At 47.5% G+C, this 19503-nt stretch overlaps 2 protein-coding genes across 2 annotated transcripts; both read left to right on the plus strand.

Annotated features, from left to right (window-relative positions):
- The first annotated feature begins 7866 nt into the window (after nt 1-7866).
- On the plus strand, nt 7867-13107 carry LOC143363311 (uncharacterized). The gene has a single exon (XM_076803919.1). It carries the CDS (start codon nt 7867-7869, stop codon nt 13105-13107), a length of 5241 nt encoding a protein of 1746 aa, XP_076660034.1.
- A 907-nt stretch (nt 13108-14014) lies between these two features.
- Nucleotides 14015-19255, plus strand: LOC143363312 (uncharacterized). The gene has a single exon (XM_076803920.1). It carries the CDS (start codon nt 14015-14017, stop codon nt 19253-19255), a length of 5241 nt encoding a protein of 1746 aa, XP_076660035.1.
- The last annotated feature ends 248 nt before the right edge of the window (nt 19256-19503 follow it).

Genomic DNA, 19503 nt, shown 5'->3' on the forward strand with positions numbered 1-19503 from the left:
GAGGATAGTATATAATAGAGGATAAGATAGGATAGAGAATAGTATAGAATAGATGATATTATAGGATAGAGGATAGGATAGGATAGAGGATAGGATCAGATAGAGGATAGGATAGGGGATTGGATAGGGTAGAGGATAGGATAGGATAGAGGATAGGATAGGGTAGAGGATAGGATAGTATAGATGATAGGATCGGATAGAGGATAGGATACGAAAGAGGATAGGATAGAGGATTGGATAGGATAGAGGATAGGATAGGATAGAGGGTAGGATAGGGTAGCGGATAGGATAGAGAATAGGATAGGATAGAGGATAGGATAGGATAGAGAATAGGATAGGATAGAGGATAGAATAGGATAGAGGATATGTTCGGATAGAGGATAGGATACGATAGAGGATAGGATAGGGTAGAGTGTAGGATACAGAATAGGATAGGATAGAGGATAGGATAGAGGATTGGATAGGATAGAGGATAGGATAGAATAGAGGATAGGATAGGGTAGAGGACAGGATACGATACAGGATAGTATAGGATAGAGGATAGGATAGGATAGAGAATAGTATAGGATAGATGATATTATAGGATAGAGGATAGGATAGGGTAGAGGATAGGATAGAGAATAGGATAGGATAGAGGATAGGATCGGATAGAGGATAGGATAGGGTAGAGGATAGGATAGAGAATAGAATAGGATAGAGGATAGTTTCGGATAGATGATAGGATAGGGGATTGGATAGGATAGAGGATAGGATAGGATAGAGGATAGGATACGATAGAGGATAGTATAGGATAGAGGATAGGATACGATAGAGGATAGTATAGGATAGAGGATAGGATAGGATAGAGGATAGTATAGGATAAATGATATTATAGGATAGAGGATAGGATAGGGTAGAGGATAGGATAGAGAATAGGATAGGATGGAGGATAGGATAGGATAGAGGATAGGATCGGATAGAGGATAGGATACGATAGAGGATAGGATAGAGGATTGGATAGGATAGAGGATAGGATACGATAGAGGATAGTATAGGATAGAGGATAGGATAGGATAGAGAATAGTATAGAATAGAAGATATTATAGGATAGAGGATAGGATAGGATAGAGGATAGTTTCGGATAGATGATAGGATAGGGGACTGTATAGAATAGAGGATAGGATAGGATAGAGGATAAGATACGATAGAGGATAGTATAGGATAGAGGATAGGATAGGATAGAGAATAGTATAGGATAGCTGATATTATAGGATAGAGGATAGGATAGGATAGAGGATAGGTTCGGATAGATGATAGGATAGGGGATTGCATAGAATAGAGGGTAGGATAGGATAGAGGATAGGAAACGATAGAGGATAGTATAGGATAGACGATAGGATAGGATAGAGAATAGTATAGGATAGATGATATTATAGGATAGAGGATATTATAGGATAGAGGATAGGATAGGATAGAGGATAGGATCGGATAGAGGATAGGATAGGGGATTGGGTAGTATAGAGGAGAGGATAGGATAGAGGATAGGATAGGGTAGAGGATAGGATAGAGAATAGTATAGGATAGAGGATAGGACAGAATAGAGGATAGGCTAGGGGATTGGATAGGATAGAGGACATGATACGATAGGACATGAGGATAGGATAGGGTAGAGAATAGGATAGGATAGAGGATAGGATAGGGGATTGGGTAGTATAGAGGAGAGGATAGGATAGAGGATAGGATAGGGTAGAGGATAGGATAGAGAATAGTATAGGATAGAGGATAGGATAGGATAGAAGATAGGTTCGGATAGATGATAGGATAGGGAATTGGATAGAATAGAGGGTAGGATAGGATAGAGGATAGGATACGATAGAGGATAGTATAGGATAGAGGATAGGATAGGATAGAGGATAGGATAGGGTAGAGGATAGGATAGAGAATAGTATAGGATAGAGGATAGGACAGGATAGAGGATAGGATAGGGGATTGGATAGGATAGAGGATAGGATAGGATAGAGGATAGGATAGGATAGAGAATATAATAGGATAGAGGATAGGATAGGATAGAGGATAGGTTCGGATAGAGGATAGAATACGATAGAGGATAGGATAGGGTAGAGTGTAGGATACAGAATAGGATAGGATAGAGGATAGGATAGAGGATTGGATAGGATAGAGGATAGGATAGAATAGAGGATAGGATATGGTAGAGTATAGGATACATAATAGGATAGGATTGAGGATAGGATAGGATAGAGGATAGGATAGGATAGAGGATAGGATCGGATAGAGGACAGGATACGATACAGGATAGTATAGGATAGAGGATAGGATAGGATAGAGAATAGTATAGGATAGATGATATTATAGGATAGAGGATATTATAGGATAGAGTATAGGATAGGATAGAGGATAGGATCGGATAGAGGATAGGATAGGGGATTGGGTAGTATAGAGGAGAGGATAGGATAGAGGATAGGATAGGGTAGAGGATAGGATAGAGAATAGTATAGGATAGAGGATAGGACAGAATAGAGGATAGGCTAGGGGATTGGATAGGATAGAGGACATGATACGATAGGACATGAGGATAGGATAGGGTAGAGAATAGGATAGGATAGAGGATAGGATAGGGGATTGGGTAGTATAGAGGAGAGGATAGGATAGAGGATAGGATAGGGTAGAGGATAGGATAGAGAATAGTATAGGATAGAGGATAGGATAGGATAGAAGATAGGTTCGGATAGATGATAGGATAGGGAATTGGATAGAATAGAGGGTAGGATAGGATAGAGGATAGGATACGATAGAGGATAGTATAGGATAGAGGATAGGATAGGATAGAGGATAGGATCGGATAGAGGATATAATAGGGGATTGGGTAGTATAGAGGAGAGGATAGGATAGAGGATAGGATAGGGTAGAGGATAGGATAGAGAATAGTATAGGATAGAGGATAGGACAGGATAGAGGATAGGATAGGGGATTGGATAGGATAGAGGATAGGATGGGATAGAGGATAGGATAGGATAGAGAATATAATAGGATAGAGGATAGGATAGGATAGAGGATAGGTTCGGATAGAGGATAGAATACGATAGAGGATAGGATAGGGTAGAGTGTAGGATACAGAATAGGATAGGATAGAGGATAGGATAGAGGATTGGATAGGATAGAGGATAGGATAGAATAGAGGATAGGATATGGTAGAGTATAGGATACATAATAGGATAGGATTGAGGATAGGATAGGATAGAGGATAGGATAGGATAGAGGATAGGATCGGATAGAGGACAGGATACGATACAGGATAGTATAGGATAGAGGATAGGATAGGATAGAGAATAGTATAGGATAGATGATATTATAGGATAGAGGATAGGATAGGGTAGAGGATAGGATAGAGAATAGGATAGGATAGAGGATAGGTTCGGATAGAGGTTAGGATACGATAGAGGATAGTATAGGATAGAGGATAGGATAGGATAGAGAATAGTATAGGATAAATGATATTATAGGATACAGGATAGGATAGGGTAGAGGATAGGATAGAGAATAGGATAGGATGGAGGATAGGATAGGATAGAGGATAGGATCGGATAGAGGATAGGATAGGGTAGAGTATAGGATACAGAATAGGATAGGATAGAGGATAGGATAGGATAGAGGATAGGATCGGATAGAGGATAGGATACGATAGAGGATAGTATAGGATAGAGGATAGGATAGGATAGAAGATAGGTTCGGATAGATGATAGGATAGGGAATTGGATAGAATAGAGGGTAGGATAGGATAGAGGATAGGATACGATAGAGGATAGTATAGGATAGAGGATAGGATAGGATAGAGGATAGGATCGGATAGAGGATATAATAGGGGATTGGGTAGTATAGAGGAGAGGATAGGATAGAGGATAGGATAGGGTAGAGGATAGGATAGAGAATAGTATAGGATAGAGGATAGGACAGGATAGAGGATAGGATAGGGGATTGGATAGGATAGAGGATAGGATGGGATAGAGGATAGGATAGGATAGAGAATATAATAGGATAGAGGATAGGATAGGATAGAGGATAGGTTCGGATAGAGGATAGAATACGATAGAGGATAGGATAGGGTAGAGTGTAGGATACAGAATAGGATAGGATAGAGGATAGGATAGAGGATTGGATAGGATAGAGGATAGGATAGAATAGAGGATAGGATATGGTAGAGTATAGGATACATAATAGGATAGGATTGAGGATAGGATAGGATAGAGGATAGGATAGGATAGAGGATAGGATCGGATAGAGGACAGGATACGATACAGGATAGTATAGGATAGAGGATAGGATAGGATAGAGAATAGTATAGGATAGATGATATTATAGGATAGAGGATAGGATAGGGTAGAGGATAGGATAGAGAATAGGATAGGATAGAGGATAGGTTCGGATAGAGGTTAGGATACGATAGAGGATAGTATAGGATAGAGGATAGGATAGGATAGAGAATAGTATAGGATAAATGATATTATAGGATACAGGATAGGATAGGGTAGAGGATAGGATAGAGAATAGGATAGGATGGAGGATAGGATAGGATAGAGGATAGGATCGGATAGAGGATAGGATAGGGTAGAGTATAGGATACAGAATAGGATAGGATAGAGGATAGGATAGGATAGAGGATAGGATCGGATAGAGGATAGGATACGATAGAGGATAGTATAGGATAGAGGATAGGATAGGATAGAGGATAGTATAGGATAAATGATATTATAGGATAGAGGATAGGATAGGGTAGAGGATAGGATAGAGGATAGGATAGGATAGAGGATAGGATCGGATAGAGGATAGGATACGATAGAGGATAGTATAGGATAGAGGATAGGATAGGATAGAGGATAGTATAGGATAAATGATATTATAGGATAGAGGATAGGATAGAGAATAGGATAGGATGGAGGATAGGATAGGATAGAGGATTGGATCGGATAGAGGATAGGATACGATAGAGGATAGTATAGGATAGAGGATAGGATAGGATAGAGAATAGTATAGGATAGAGAATAGTATAGGATAGAGGATAGGATAGGATAGAAGATAGGTTCGGATATATGATAGGATAGGGAATTGGATAGAATAGAGGGTAGGATAGGATAGAGGATAGGATACGATAGAGGATAGTATAGGATAGAGGATAGGATAGGATAGAGGATAGGATAGGATAGAGAATATAATAGGATAGAGGATAGGATAGGATAGAGGATAGGTTCGGATAGAGGATAGAATACGATAGAGGATAGGATAGGGTAGAGTGTAGGATACAGAATAGGATAGGATAGAGGATAGGATAGAGGATTGGATAGGATAGAGGATAGGATAGAATAGAGGATAGGATATGGTAGAGTATAGGATACATAATAGGATAGGATTGAGGATAGGATAGGATAGAGGATAGGATAGGATAGAGGATAGGATCGGATAGAGGACAGGATACGATACAGGATAGTATAGGATAGAGGATAGGATAGGATAGAGAATAGTATAGGATAGATGATATTATAGGATAGAGGATAGGATAGGGTAGAGGATAGGATAGAGGATAGGATAGGATAGAGGATAGGATCGGATAGAGGATAGGATACGATAGAGGATAGTATAGGATAGAGGATAGGATAGGATAGAGGATAGTATAGGATAAATGATATTATAGGATAGAGGATAGGATAGAGAATAGGATAGGATGGAGGATAGGATAGGATAGAGGATAGGATCGGATAGAGGATAGGATACGATAGAGGATAGTATAGGATAGAGGATAGGATAGGATAGAGAATAGTATAGGATAGAGAATAGTATAGGATAGAGGATAGGATAGGATAGAAGATAGGTTCGGATATATGATAGGATAGGGAATTGGATAGAATAGAGGGTAGGATAGGATAGAGGATAGGATACGATAGAGGATTGTATAGGATAGAGGATAGGATAGGATAGAGGATAGGATCGGATAGAGGATAGGATAGGGGATTGGGTAGTATAGAGGAGAGGATAGGATAGAGGATAGGATAGGGTAGAGGATAGGATAGAGAGTAGTATAGGATAGAGGATAGGACAGGATAGAGGATAGGATAGGGGATTGGATAGGATAGAGGATAGGATAGGATAGAGGATAGGATAGGATAGAGAATAGGATAGGATAGAGGATAGGATAGGATAGAGGATAGGTTCGGATAGAGGATAGGATACGATAGAGGATAGGATAGGGTAGAGGATAGGATAGAGGATAGGATAGGATAGAGGATAGGATCGGATAGAGGATAGGATACGATAGAGGATAGTATAGGATAGAGGATAGGATAGGATAGAGGATAGTATAGGATAAATGATATTATAGGATAGAGGATAGGATAGAGAATAGGATAGGATGGAGGATAGGATAGGATAGAGGATAGGATCGGATAGAGGATAGGATACGATAGAGGATAGTATAGGATAGAGGATAGGATAGGATAGAGAATAGTATAGGATAGAGAATAGTATAGGATAGAGGATAGGATAGGATAGAAGATAGGTTCGGATATATGATAGGATAGGGAATTGGATAGAATAGAGGGTAGGATAGGATAGAGGATAGGATACGATAGAGGATTGTATAGGATAGAGGATAGGATAGGATAGAGGATAGGATCGGATAGAGGATAGGATAGGGGATTGGGTAGTATAGAGGAGAGGATAGGATAGAGGATAGGATAGGGTAGAGGATAGGATAGAGAGTAGTATAGGATAGAGGATAGGACAGGATAGAGGATAGGATAGGGGATTGGTTAGGATAGAGGATAGGATAGGATAGAGGATAGGATAGGATAGAGAATAGGATAGGATAGAGGATAGGATAGGATAGAGGATAGGTTCGGATAGAGGATAGGATACGATAGAGGATAGGATAGGGTAGAGTGTAGGATACAGAATAGGATAGGATAGAGGATAGGATAGAGGATTGGATAGGATAGAGGATAGGATAGAATATAGGATAGGATATGGTAGAGTATAGGATACATAATATGATAGGATTGAGGATAGGATAGGATAGAGGATAGGATAGTGTTCGAGATTCGAACGATAACGGCTTGATCTGATTTCTGTTCGACACCAAGCTATAAATAGTCCGTTGTTGTTCTGGTCTCGTACATGTTGTCTTCGTCGATGCGATCGCTTCTGTTTCGTCCTTTCTTTGTGTCGCTCCTTCTCCGTCCTTCGTTCGTCTCTCTGCTATTGTTTCCCCAAATTTCAAACCACCCGTTTTTTCAAGATCCACCGATCGCGTCGACGGAGACAACGGTTTCTCGTCTGATCGACATTCGACCATACGCTTTCGGCTCGTACGCGTCTCGTTCACGCTCTCGGTACTCTAGCTTCAATCACGTTTTCGCGGCCGCTCCGCACGGATTCAAGCTCGAGCTTCCCGTACATTCGAAAGTCCAAGTACGACTGTTCACAGTTTTCTACCATTATTGTTCGTCCCTTTCTATAATCTTCTTTCATCCGCGTCGCGAATCGTCTCGTCCCGCGTGCAAGATTTCCGTTCTTCCGCGGTCAAGATCATCCGTCGCGCCGCGAGCAAGATTTCCGTTCTCGCCGTTCCTCCGTGTTTGTCCGAGCGTCAGTGTACGTCAGTGTACTATGAGTTTTGTCTTTTTAAAATAAATAACCGTTGGTTCCGTGCATTTTCGTTTCTTGCGAAATCCATTCGTCTCCTCCGGAACTTCATCCTTCTTTCCGGTGCTCTCATTCCGCGTCCACCGCTGGACGGTCCCGGCACTCGGCAATTCGCCGAACATAAATTTGGTCCTTCGAGCCGGATCGTGAGTGAGTGGAAAGGACACGAACGTGACTATGGCGGAACTCATCGCCACGCAAGAAACTCTTAAACGAGCCATCGAGCGGTCTCTTTCCAACCTGAAGAAGCTGGGCAAGACGAACTGGACAGTGGCTGGGATACACACGCGTATGAACCATCTCAAAACCCAGTGGGCGACTTTCGAAGCCAACGATGTGAAGATCTCCGCTGCCATCCCACCAGAGGATCGACCCTCCATGGCCTACTTCAAGGACAACTATCTCGAGACCACGGAGGAGACGTTCCTGCAGACTCTCACCTTCATGAACTCTGCCCTCGCCGATCTTACTCCGAAAGAAGTGAGTCACACCGCGTCGACCGACACTCCAGGTGCGTTCGCTCCGCCCGTCGCGCATCTTCCTCCGATTCCTCTCCAGCCGTTCGATGGCCGGTGCGAGGAATGGGAAGCCTTTCGGGACCGCTTTCAGTCGCTTATAATCGCTAACTCTTCTTTAAATAATTTTTCGCGTATGCATTACCTCGTTTCGTCGCTCGCCGGACGCGCACTCGGGTGCATCAGTAACCTTTCCGTTACTCAGGATAATTTTGCGATCGCTTGGAAAACGCTCACGTCGCGGTACGATAACCCTCGGCGCCTTCTCGCGAAATACCTAACCACATTGTTAGATCTACATGCGCTCAATCGCGAATCTGCATCGGACTTGCAAAACTTGCGCGATCGCCTCGCTATGACCGTCTCGTCGCTCCGAAATCTTGGTAGAAGCGCTGCCGAGCTTTGGGACGACTTCCTTCTTCATCTTGCGGTACAAAAGCTCGATCCCGCGACGCGAAAGGCCTGGACTCTTCGGGCAGGCGACGACACGAAGTTTCCCTCCTTCGAAGAGTTCCAGACGTTTATCGATACGCGGGTGCGCGCGCTCGAAGACTTCGATTCCGGCGCGTCCGGCAAGATAGGAGCCTCCTCGTCACTTTCTGCGTCTCGCCCTTCGCGCAATCCCGCTCACTCTCACCTCGCGACAGCGTCGAAAAATTCGCAAGGAGCCTGTCCCTTATGTAAAGCTCATCATTATTTAGGCTATTGCTCCTCGTTTCTCGCGAAGAGCCCCCGGCAAAGACTTGAGATTGTTAAGCGGTTATCGTGCTGCCCGAATTGTCTCAGTTATAATCACGCGATTTCGTCGTGTGCCAGTAAACACACTTGCCGCATGTGTCAGAAGCGTCATCACTCGCTCTTGCACGACGAGTCGACCCCTGGGGCTCGGTCTTCCGCTGAGTCGTCCGGTACTCGCGAGTCCGTCTCCGCTGAAATCAATTCGCATTCAGCAACCGCAGGTTCAGCGGCTACCGGGTCGTCCATACTCTTAGCTACCGCGCGAATTCAAGTAAGCGTTCCCTCCGGTCGCAGCGTGATAATTCGTGCGTTAATTGACCAAGGCTCCGAAGCCAGTTTTGTGGCCGAGTCGGTTGTCCAGCTTTTGCGAGCGAAACGTAACCGTGTCGTCGCGTCGATTTCTGCCGTCGGCGGCGTTCACGCTGGGACTGTACGCCACGCAACCCATCTTCTGGTGTCGAATCGCACTTCTTCCGCGCCTTGTGTTCCGACCACGGCGTTGGTGCTCGGGTCAATGTCCACGTACAAACCCTCGCGAGTCCGAAATTGGCGTACTCTCGCGCATTTAGCCGATCTTTCTTGGGCTGATCACGACCCGTCTAGTTCTGACCCCATACAAATGATTCTCGGAGCCGACGTGTACCCTAGCATCATTCAACACGGGCTGCGTAAAGGGCAAACTGCGCAACCGATCGCGCAAAATACTATTTTTGGATGGGTCATTTCTGGACCCCTTCATAATTCATTGGACCGCGGTTTCTTCCGTCGTTCCGAACCAGTCTCAAATACAACGCAACTGGTCTCCACGCACCACTGCGTTCACGATAATTCTCTCGATGCGGACCTCCGCCGATTTTGGGAAATCGAGGAAATCCCACATGCCTCTCTTCTAACTCCCGCTGAGAAACAGTGTGAGCAATATTTTCGAGACTCTACGACTCGCACAACGAACGGTCGTTATATTGTTCGTCTTCCCTTCCGTTCAAACCCTCCGCTGAGGATCGGGCACTCGCGTTCGACTGCAGAACGGATCATGCTCCATCTCAACCGCAGATTTGAGTCAAATCCGAACCTTGCCTCAGAATATCGCGACTTCATGCAAGAATATGAACGGCTTGGCCACATGCGCTCCGCTGTGTCTTCGTCAAGTGATTCTCAATCGGTCTATATCCCTCATCATCCCGTTCTCCGCGAAGGTAGCAGCACGACGCACCTGCGCGTCGTGTTCAACGCCTCGAGTGTTACCACGAACGGATCATCGTTAAACGATCATCTTCTACCTGGTCCTAAACTACAAACGAATCTCTCTTCGGTCATTCTCCGCTGGCGCGCGTTTCGTTTTGTGTACACCGCGGATATTGCCAAGATGTACCGGCAGATCCTAGTGGATCCTCGGGATGTCAGTTACCAGCGTATCCTGTGGGCTCCTCACTCGGCGGACTCTATTCAAGAGTACGAATTGCTGACCGTCACGTATGGGATGACTTGCGCCCCATATCTCGCTCTTCGGGTACTCCAACGTTTGGTTGAGGATGAAGGCGACCGTTTCCTTTTAGCGTCTCCGATTCTCCGATCAAACACTTACATCGACGACCTTCTTTTCGGACACGATGATATCGCGTCTCTTCGGCATTGTCGAGATCAACTCATCAAATTGCTCCATTGTGGGAAATTTCACCTCCGGAAATGGGCCAGTAATCATCCTTCTCTCCTCTCTGACATTGACCCTTCCGATCATGGTCTAGCATGCACGAAAGATCTGGCTCAAGATGATCAAGTAAAGGTTCTTGGAATCTGCTGGAATCCTTCCCAGGATACTTTTCAATTCAAGACATCCCTCTCGGACTCGTGTCCGTCAACCAAGCGTTCTATTTTGTCGACCATTGCCAAAATTTATGACCCTTTGGGATGGATCACTCCTGCTACTATTCTCGCGAAAGTTTTCATTCAAGAACTTTGGCGCCTCCGCGTTGGTTGGGACGAACCCATCCCGGTTCACAAACTCAGCAAATGGCGAACTCTTTACTCTCAAATGGCTCACCTTGACAAAGTGCAACTTCCCCGATGGATTGGTCTAATATCTACTACATCGCGAGTGGAGCTTCACGGTTTCTCCGATGCCTCAACAGTTGCGTATTCAGCCGTGGTTTATGCAAAATGCATCTCGTCCTCCGGCGAAATCACAATTTCCTTTCTCGCCGGCAAATCGAAGGTCGCTCCGCTAAATCCTTTGACGATACCACGGTTAGAACTGCAAGGTGCTTGTCTTATGATTCGCCTTATCGAATTTGTTCTCGAGTCATTCGACTCTCGACCAATACCTTGCGTGTGTTGGACTGACTCGACGGTCGTGCTTAACTGGATATCCCAGCATCCTTCGCGATGGAAGACTTTCGTCGCTAACCGCGTCGCTACAATTCAGACTCGCCTCCCTCAAGCTGAGTGGCGGCACGTCCCCACCGAATGCAATCCCGCCGATTGTGCCTCTCGAGGTCTCCTGAGCGACGATCTTCTAGGTTCCGATCTCTGGTGGCATGGTCCATCCTGGCTGCGTCGCGAGCGTTCCGAATGGCCGAACCGTCCACTCTTGGTCACCGACGACGTTCAACCGGAAGCCAAAGTCGTGTCGGCACATGTGGTTACCACTTTTCCACGGTGGGATCTGGAGAGCCGCTTCTCTTCGTGGCCGAAGCTCATCCGCGTCACCGCGTACATGTTTCGCTTCCTTCAAGCTTGTCGCAAAGGACCGTCGGCTCCTCGACCATCTCCGGTCGGTCGTGCTCTCACCGCAGCGGAATGTAATTCGGCGAAACTTTGGTGGCTCAAATACCTCCAATCAACTCTATTTCCTGTAGAGCTAGACGCACTCCGCCGCAAACGATATCTTTCAAGGAACTGTTCCATCTTATCTCTCGACCCATTCCTCGATAGCGATGGGCTCCTTCGCGTCGGTGGTCGTCTACACCGCGCTCCACTACCGTTCAATTCAAAGCATCCGATTATTTTATCTTCTCATCCGCTTGTTCGGTTGATAATTGAACAGGCACATTTGCGCTCGTTGCACGGTGGCCTTCAACTCACTCTCAGCACTCTACGTCAGACTTTCTGGATTCTCCGCGCTCGCAGTTTAGTCAAAGCTGCAATTCATTCATGTGTTGTATGCGTGCGAGAAAGAGCTGCTGTCCCCGAGCAGCTGATGGGACGGCTACCGGAATCCCGGGTCTCTCCTCAAACAAAATGTTTTTCCCACTGCGGTGTGGACTATGCTGGACCAATTCAAGTTCGCGCTTCCGCCGGTCGTGGGATCACATCAAGGAAAGCCTATATCTCCTTGTTTGTTTGCTTGGCTACGAAAGCGATCCACCTCGAGTTGGTTTCCGACTATTCGACCCGCGCCTTTCTTAACGCCTACGTTCGATTTTGTGCACGACGCGGAATCCCTTCTGCCATTTATTCGGACAATGGGACCACGTTCGTCGGCGCTTCGCGGGAATTAACGCGCGCGTTTCGGGAGTCCCTGACAAATCCCGAGTTCTTAAACAAAGCCGCTAGCGATGGTGTCACCTGGCACTTTATTCCTCCTTCCGCTCCGCATTTCGGAGGGTTGTGGGAGGCCGGGGTGAAGAGTCTTAAACACCATTTAAAGCGAGTCGTCGGACCTCGCACCTTTACCTTTGAAGAATTCAGTACCCTTCTGTGCTCCATCGAGGCGTGCTTAAATTCGCGACCCATAGCGCCTCTGCGAGATTCTGTCGATGACTTTGACGTGTTAACCCCCGGTCATTTTCTAATTGGCTCTGCGCTCTCGGTCCCCCCACAACCTTCGCTTCTCGAGATTTCCGAAAATCGTCTGGCTCGTTGGCAGCTAGTCCGGCATACGACGGAGCGCTTTTGGAAAATTTGGATGAGCGATTATCTAAACACCCTCCAACAACGAAGCAAATGGCGTCGTGAACAACCGCCTCTGCGGACTGGTCAATTAGTTTTGCTGCGCAACTCGAATCTCCCTCCGTGCAAGTGGGAGCTTGGTCGGATCAAGCAACTCCATCCCGGCGACGACGGTCATGTCCGCGTGGTCACCGTCAAGACCTCGTCTACCGAATTGATGCGACCGATTGTAAAATTATGTCCGCTTCCCATCGATAGCGCTTCTCCATCAATGTAAAAAAAAAAAAAAAAAATGTCCATATATCGATATAGTTAGTTCTAAGTTTTGCATTAAAATTAAGTTTCTGCGTTAATTTTAAGACTTCTGAAACTGAGGTTTCAGGGCTGGCGGTATGTTCGAGATTCGAACGATAACGGCTTGATCTGATTTCTGTTCGACACCAAGCTATAAATAGTCCGTTGTTGTTCTGGTCTCGTACATGTTGTCTTCGTCGATGCGATCGCTTCTGTTTCGTCCTTTCTTTGTGTCGCTCCTTCTCCGTCCTTCGTTCGTCTCTCTGCTATTGTTTCCCCAAATTTCAAACCACCCGTTTTTTCAAGATCCACCGATCGCGTCGACGGAGACAACGGTTTCTCGTCTGATCGACATTCGACCATACGCTTTCGGCTCGTACGCGTCTCGTTCACGCTCTCGGTACTCTAGCTTCAATCACGTTTTCGCGGCCGCTCCGCACGGATTCAAGCTCGAGCTTCCCGTACATTCGAAAGTCCAAGTACGACTGTTCACAGTTTTCTACCATTATTGTTCGTCCCTTTCTATAATCTTCTTTCATCCGCGTCGCGAATCGTCTCGTCCCGCGTGCAAGATTTCCGTTCTTCCGCGGTCAAGATCATCCGTCGCGCCGCGAGCAAGATTTCCGTTCTCGCCGTTCCTCCGTGTTTGTCCGAGCGTCAGTGTACGTCAGTGTACTATGAGTTTTGTCTTTTTAAAATAAATAACCGTTGGTTCCGTGCATTTTCGTTTCTTGCGAAATCCATTCGTCTCCTCCGGAACTTCATCCTTCTTTCCGGTGCTCTCATTCCGCGTCCACCGCTGGACGGTCCCGGCACTCGGCAATTCGCCGAACATAAATTTGGTCCTTCGAGCCGGATCGTGAGTGAGTGGAAAGGACACGAACGTGACTATGGCGGAACTCATCGCCACGCAAGAAACTCTTAAACGAGCCATCGAGCGGTCTCTTTCCAACCTGAAGAAGCTGGGCAAGACGAACTGGACAGTGGCTGGGATACACACGCGTATGAACCATCTCAAAACCCAGTGGGCGACTTTCGAAGCCAACGATGTGAAGATCTCCGCTGCCATCCCACCAGAGGATCGACCCTCCATGGCCTACTTCAAGGACAACTATCTCGAGACCACGGAGGAGACGTTCCTGCAGACTCTCACCTTCATGAACTCTGCCCTCGCCGATCTTACTCCGAAAGAAGTGAGTCACACCGCGTCGACCGACACTCCAGGTGCGTTCGCTCCGCCCGTCGCGCATCTTCCTCCGATTCCTCTCCAGCCGTTCGATGGCCGGTGCGAGGAATGGGAAGCCTTTCGGGACCGCTTTCAGTCGCTTATAATCGCTAACTCTTCTTTAAATAATTTTTCGCGTATGCATTACCTCGTTTCGTCGCTCGCCGGACGCGCACTCGGGTGCATCAGTAACCTTTCCGTTACTCAGGATAATTTTGCGATCGCTTGGAAAACGCTCACGTCGCGGTACGATAACCCTCGGCGCCTTCTCGCGAAATACCTAACCACATTGTTAGATCTACATGCGCTCAATCGCGAATCTGCATCGGACTTGCAAAACTTGCGCGATCGCCTCGCTATGACCGTCTCGTCGCTCCGAAATCTTGGTAGAAGCGCTGCCGAGCTTTGGGACGACTTCCTTCTTCATCTTGCGGTACAAAAGCTCGATCCCGCGACGCGAAAGGCCTGGACTCTTCGGGCAGGCGACGACACGAAGTTTCCCTCCTTCGAAGAGTTCCAGACGTTTATCGATACGCGGGTGCGCGCGCTCGAAGACTTCGATTCCGGCGCGTCCGGCAAGATAGGAGCCTCCTCGTCACTTTCTGCGTCTCGCCCTTCGCGCAATCCCGCTCACTCTCACCTCGCGACAGCGTCGAAAAATTCGCAAGGAGCCTGTCCCTTATGTAAAGCTCATCATTATTTAGGCTATTGCTCCTCGTTTCTCGCGAAGAGCCCCCGGCAAAGACTTGAGATTGTTAAGCGGTTATCGTGCTGCCCGAATTGTCTCAGTTATAATCACGCGATTTCGTCGTGTGCCAGTAAACACACTTGCCGCATGTGTCAGAAGCGTCATCACTCGCTCTTGCACGACGAGTCGACCCCTGGGGCTCGGTCTTCCGCTGAGTCGTCCGGTACTCGCGAGTCCGTCTCCGCTGAAATCAATTCGCATTCAGCAACCGCAGGTTCAGCGGCTACCGGGTCGTCCATACTCTTAGCTACCGCGCGAATTCAAGTAAGCGTTCCCTCCGGTCGCAGCGTGATAATTCGTGCGTTAATTGACCAAGGCTCCGAAGCCAGTTTTGTGGCCGAGTCGGTTGTCCAGCTTTTGCGAGCGAAACGTAACCGTGTCGTCGCGTCGATTTCTGCCGTCGGCGGCGTTCACGCTGGGACTGTACGCCACGCAACCCATCTTCTGGTGTCGAATCGCACTTCTTCCGCGCCTTGTGTTCCGACCACGGCGTTGGTGCTCGGGTCAATGTCCACGTACAAACCCTCGCGAGTCCGAAATTGGCGTACTCTCGCGCATTTAGCCGATCTTTCTTGGGCTGATCACGACCCGTCTAGTTCTGACCCCATACAAATGATTCTCGGAGCCGACGTGTACCCTAGCATCATTCAACACGGGCTGCGTAAAGGGCAAACTGCGCAACCGATCGCGCAAAATACTATTTTTGGATGGGTCATTTCTGGACCCCTTCATAATTCATTGGACCGCGGTTTCTTCCGTCGTTCCGAACCAGTCTCAAATACAACGCAACTGGTCTCCACGCACCACTGCGTTCACGATAATTCTCTCGATGCGGACCTCCGCCGATTTTGGGAAATCGAGGAAATCCCACATGCCTCTCTTCTAACTCCCGCTGAGAAACAGTGTGAGCAATATTTTCGAGACTCTACGACTCGCACAACGAACGGTCGTTATATTGTTCGTCTTCCCTTCCGTTCAAACCCTCCGCTGAGGATCGGGCACTCGCGTTCGACTGCAGAACGGATCATGCTCCATCTCAACCGCAGATTTGAGTCAAATCCGAACCTTGCCTCAGAATATCGCGACTTCATGCAAGAATATGAACGGCTTGGCCACATGCGCTCCGCTGTGTCTTCGTCAAGTGATTCTCAATCGGTCTATATCCCTCATCATCCCGTTCTCCGCGAAGGTAGCAGCACGACGCACCTGCGCGTCGTGTTCAACGCCTCGAGTGTTACCACGAACGGATCATCGTTAAACGATCATCTTCTACCTGGTCCTAAACTACAAACGAATCTCTCTTCGGTCATTCTCCGCTGGCGCGCGTTTCGTTTTGTGTACACCGCGGATATTGCCAAGATGTACCGGCAGATCCTAGTGGATCCTCGGGATGTCAGTTACCAGCGTATCCTGTGGGCTCCTCACTCGGCGGACTCTATTCAAGAGTACGAATTGCTGACCGTCACGTATGGGATGACTTGCGCCCCATATCTCGCTCTTCGGGTACTCCAACGTTTGGTTGAGGATGAAGGCGACCGTTTCCTTTTAGCGTCTCCGATTCTCCGATCAAACACTTACATCGACGACCTTCTTTTCGGACACGATGATATCGCGTCTCTTCGGCATTGTCGAGATCAACTCATCAAATTGCTCCATTGTGGGAAATTTCACCTCCGGAAATGGGCCAGTAATCATCCTTCTCTCCTCTCTGACATTGACCCTTCCGATCATGGTCTAGCATGCACGAAAGATCTGGCTCAAGATGATCAAGTAAAGGTTCTTGGAATCTGCTGGAATCCTTCCCAGGATACTTTTCAATTCAAGACATCCCTCTCGGACTCGTGTCCGTCAACCAAGCGTTCTATTTTGTCGACCATTGCCAAAATTTATGACCCTTTGGGATGGATCACTCCTGCTACTATTCTCGCGAAAGTTTTCATTCAAGAACTTTGGCGCCTCCGCGTTGGTTGGGACGAACCCATCCCGGTTCACAAACTCAGCAAATGGCGAACTCTTTACTCTCAATTGGCTCACCTTGACAAAGTGCAACTTCCCCGATGGATTGGTCTAATATCTACTACATCGCGAGTGGAGCTTCACGGTTTCTCCGATGCCTCAACAGTTGCGTATTCAGCCGTGGTTTATGCAAAATGCATCTCGTCCTCCGGCGAAATCACAATTTCCTTTCTCGCCGGCAAATCGAAGGTCGCTCCGCTAAATCCTTTGACGATACCACGGTTAGAACTGCAAGGTGCTTGTCTTATGATTCGCCTTATCGAATTTGTTCTCGAGTCATTCGACTCTCGACCAATACCTTGCGTGTGTTGGACTGACTCGACGGTCGTGCTTAACTGGATATCCCAGCATCCTTCGCGATGGAAGACTTTCGTCGCTAACCGCGTCGCTACAATTCAGACTCGCCTCCCTCAAGCTGAGTGGCGGCACGTCCCCACCGAATGCAATCCCGCCGATTGTGCCTCTCGAGGTCTCCTGAGCGACGATCTTCTAGGTTCCGATCTCTGGTGGCATGGTCCATCCTGGCTGCGTCGCGAGCGTTCCGAATGGCCGAACCGTCCACTCTTGGTCACCGACGACGTTCAACCGGAAGCCAAAGTCGTGTCGGCACATGTGGTTACCACTTTTCCACGGTGGGATCTGGAGAGCCGCTTCTCTTCGTGGCCGAAGCTCATCCGCGTCACCGCGTACATGTTTCGCTTCCTTCAAGCTTGTCGCAAAGGACCGTCGGCTCCTCGACCATCTCCGGTCGGTCGTGCTCTCACCGCAGCGGAATGTAATTCGGCGAAACTTTGGTGGCTCAAATACCTCCAATCAACTCTATTTCCTGTAGAGCTAGACGCACTCCGCCGCAAACGATATCTTTCAAGGAACTGTTCCATCTTATCTCTCGACCCATTCCTCGATAGCGATGGGCTCCTTCGCGTCGGTGGTCGTCTACACCGCGCTCCACTACCGTTCAATTCAAAGCATCCGATTATTTTATCTTCTCATCCGCTTGTTCGGTTGATAATTGAACAGGCACATTTGCGCTCGTTGCACGGTGGCCTTCAACTCACTCTCAGCACTCTACGTCAGACTTTCTGGATTCTCCGCGCTCGCAGTTTAGTCAAAGCTGCAATTCATTCATGTGTTGTATGCGTGCGAGAAAGAGCTGCTGTCCCCGAGCAGCTGATGGGACGGCTACCGGAATCCCGGGTCTCTCCTCAAACAAAATGTTTTTCCCACTGCGGTGTGGACTATGCTGGACCAATTCAAGTTCGCGCTTCCGCCGGTCGTGGGATCACATCAAGGAAAGCCTATATCTCCTTGTTTGTTTGCTTGGCTACGAAAGCGATCCACCTCGAGTTGGTTTCCGACTATTCGACCCGCGCCTTTCTTAACGCCTACGTTCGATTTTGTGCACGACGCGGAATCCCTTCTGCCATTTATTCGGACAATGGGACCACGTTCGTCGGCGCTTCGCGGGAATTAACGCGCGCGTTTCGGGAGTCCCTGACAAATCCCGAGTTCTTAAACAAAGCCGCTAGCGATGGTGTCACCTGGCACTTTATTCCTCCTTCCGCTCCGCATTTCGGAGGGTTGTGGGAGGCCGGGGTGAAGAGTCTTAAACACCATTTAAAGCGAGTCGTCGGACCTCGCACCTTTACCTTTGAAGAATTCAGTACCCTTCTGTGCTCCATCGAGGCGTGCTTAAATTCGCGACCCATAGCGCCTCTGCGAGATTCTGTCGATGACTTTGACGTGTTAACCCCCGGTCATTTTCTAATTGGCTCTGCGCTCTCGGTCCCCCCACAACCTTCGCTTCTCGAGATTTCCGAAAATCGTCTGGCTCGTTGGCAGCTAGTCCGGCATACGACGGAGCGCTTTTGGAAAATTTGGATGAGCGATTATCTAAACACCCTCCAACAACGAAGCAAATGGCGTCGTGAACAACCGCCTCTGCGGACTGGTCAATTAGTTTTGCTGCGCAACTCGAATCTCCCTCCGTGCAAGTGGGAGCTTGGTCGGATCAAGCAACTCCATCCCGGCGACGACGGTCATGTCCGCGTGGTCACCGTCAAGACCTCGTCTACCGAATTGATGCGACCGATTGTAAAATTATGTCCGCTTCCCATCGATAGCGCTTCTCCATCAATGTAAAAAAAAAAAAAATGTCCATATATCGATATAGTTAGTTCTAAGTTTTGCATTAAAATTAAGTTTCTGCGTTAATTTTAAGACTTCTGAAACTGAGGTTTCAGGGCTGGCGGTATGTTCGAGATTCGAACGATAACGGCTTGATCTGATTTCTGTTCGACACCAAGCTATAAATAGTCCGTTGTTGTTCTGGTCTCGTACATGTTGTCTTCGTCGATGCGATCGCTTCTGTTTCGTCCTTTCTTTGTGTC

The sequence above is a fragment of the Halictus rubicundus genome, unplaced genomic scaffold, assembly GCF_050948215.1.
Source record: "Halictus rubicundus isolate RS-2024b unplaced genomic scaffold, iyHalRubi1_principal scaffold0031, whole genome shotgun sequence".
NCBI classification, from domain to species: domain Eukaryota; kingdom Metazoa; phylum Arthropoda; class Insecta; order Hymenoptera; family Halictidae; genus Halictus; species Halictus rubicundus.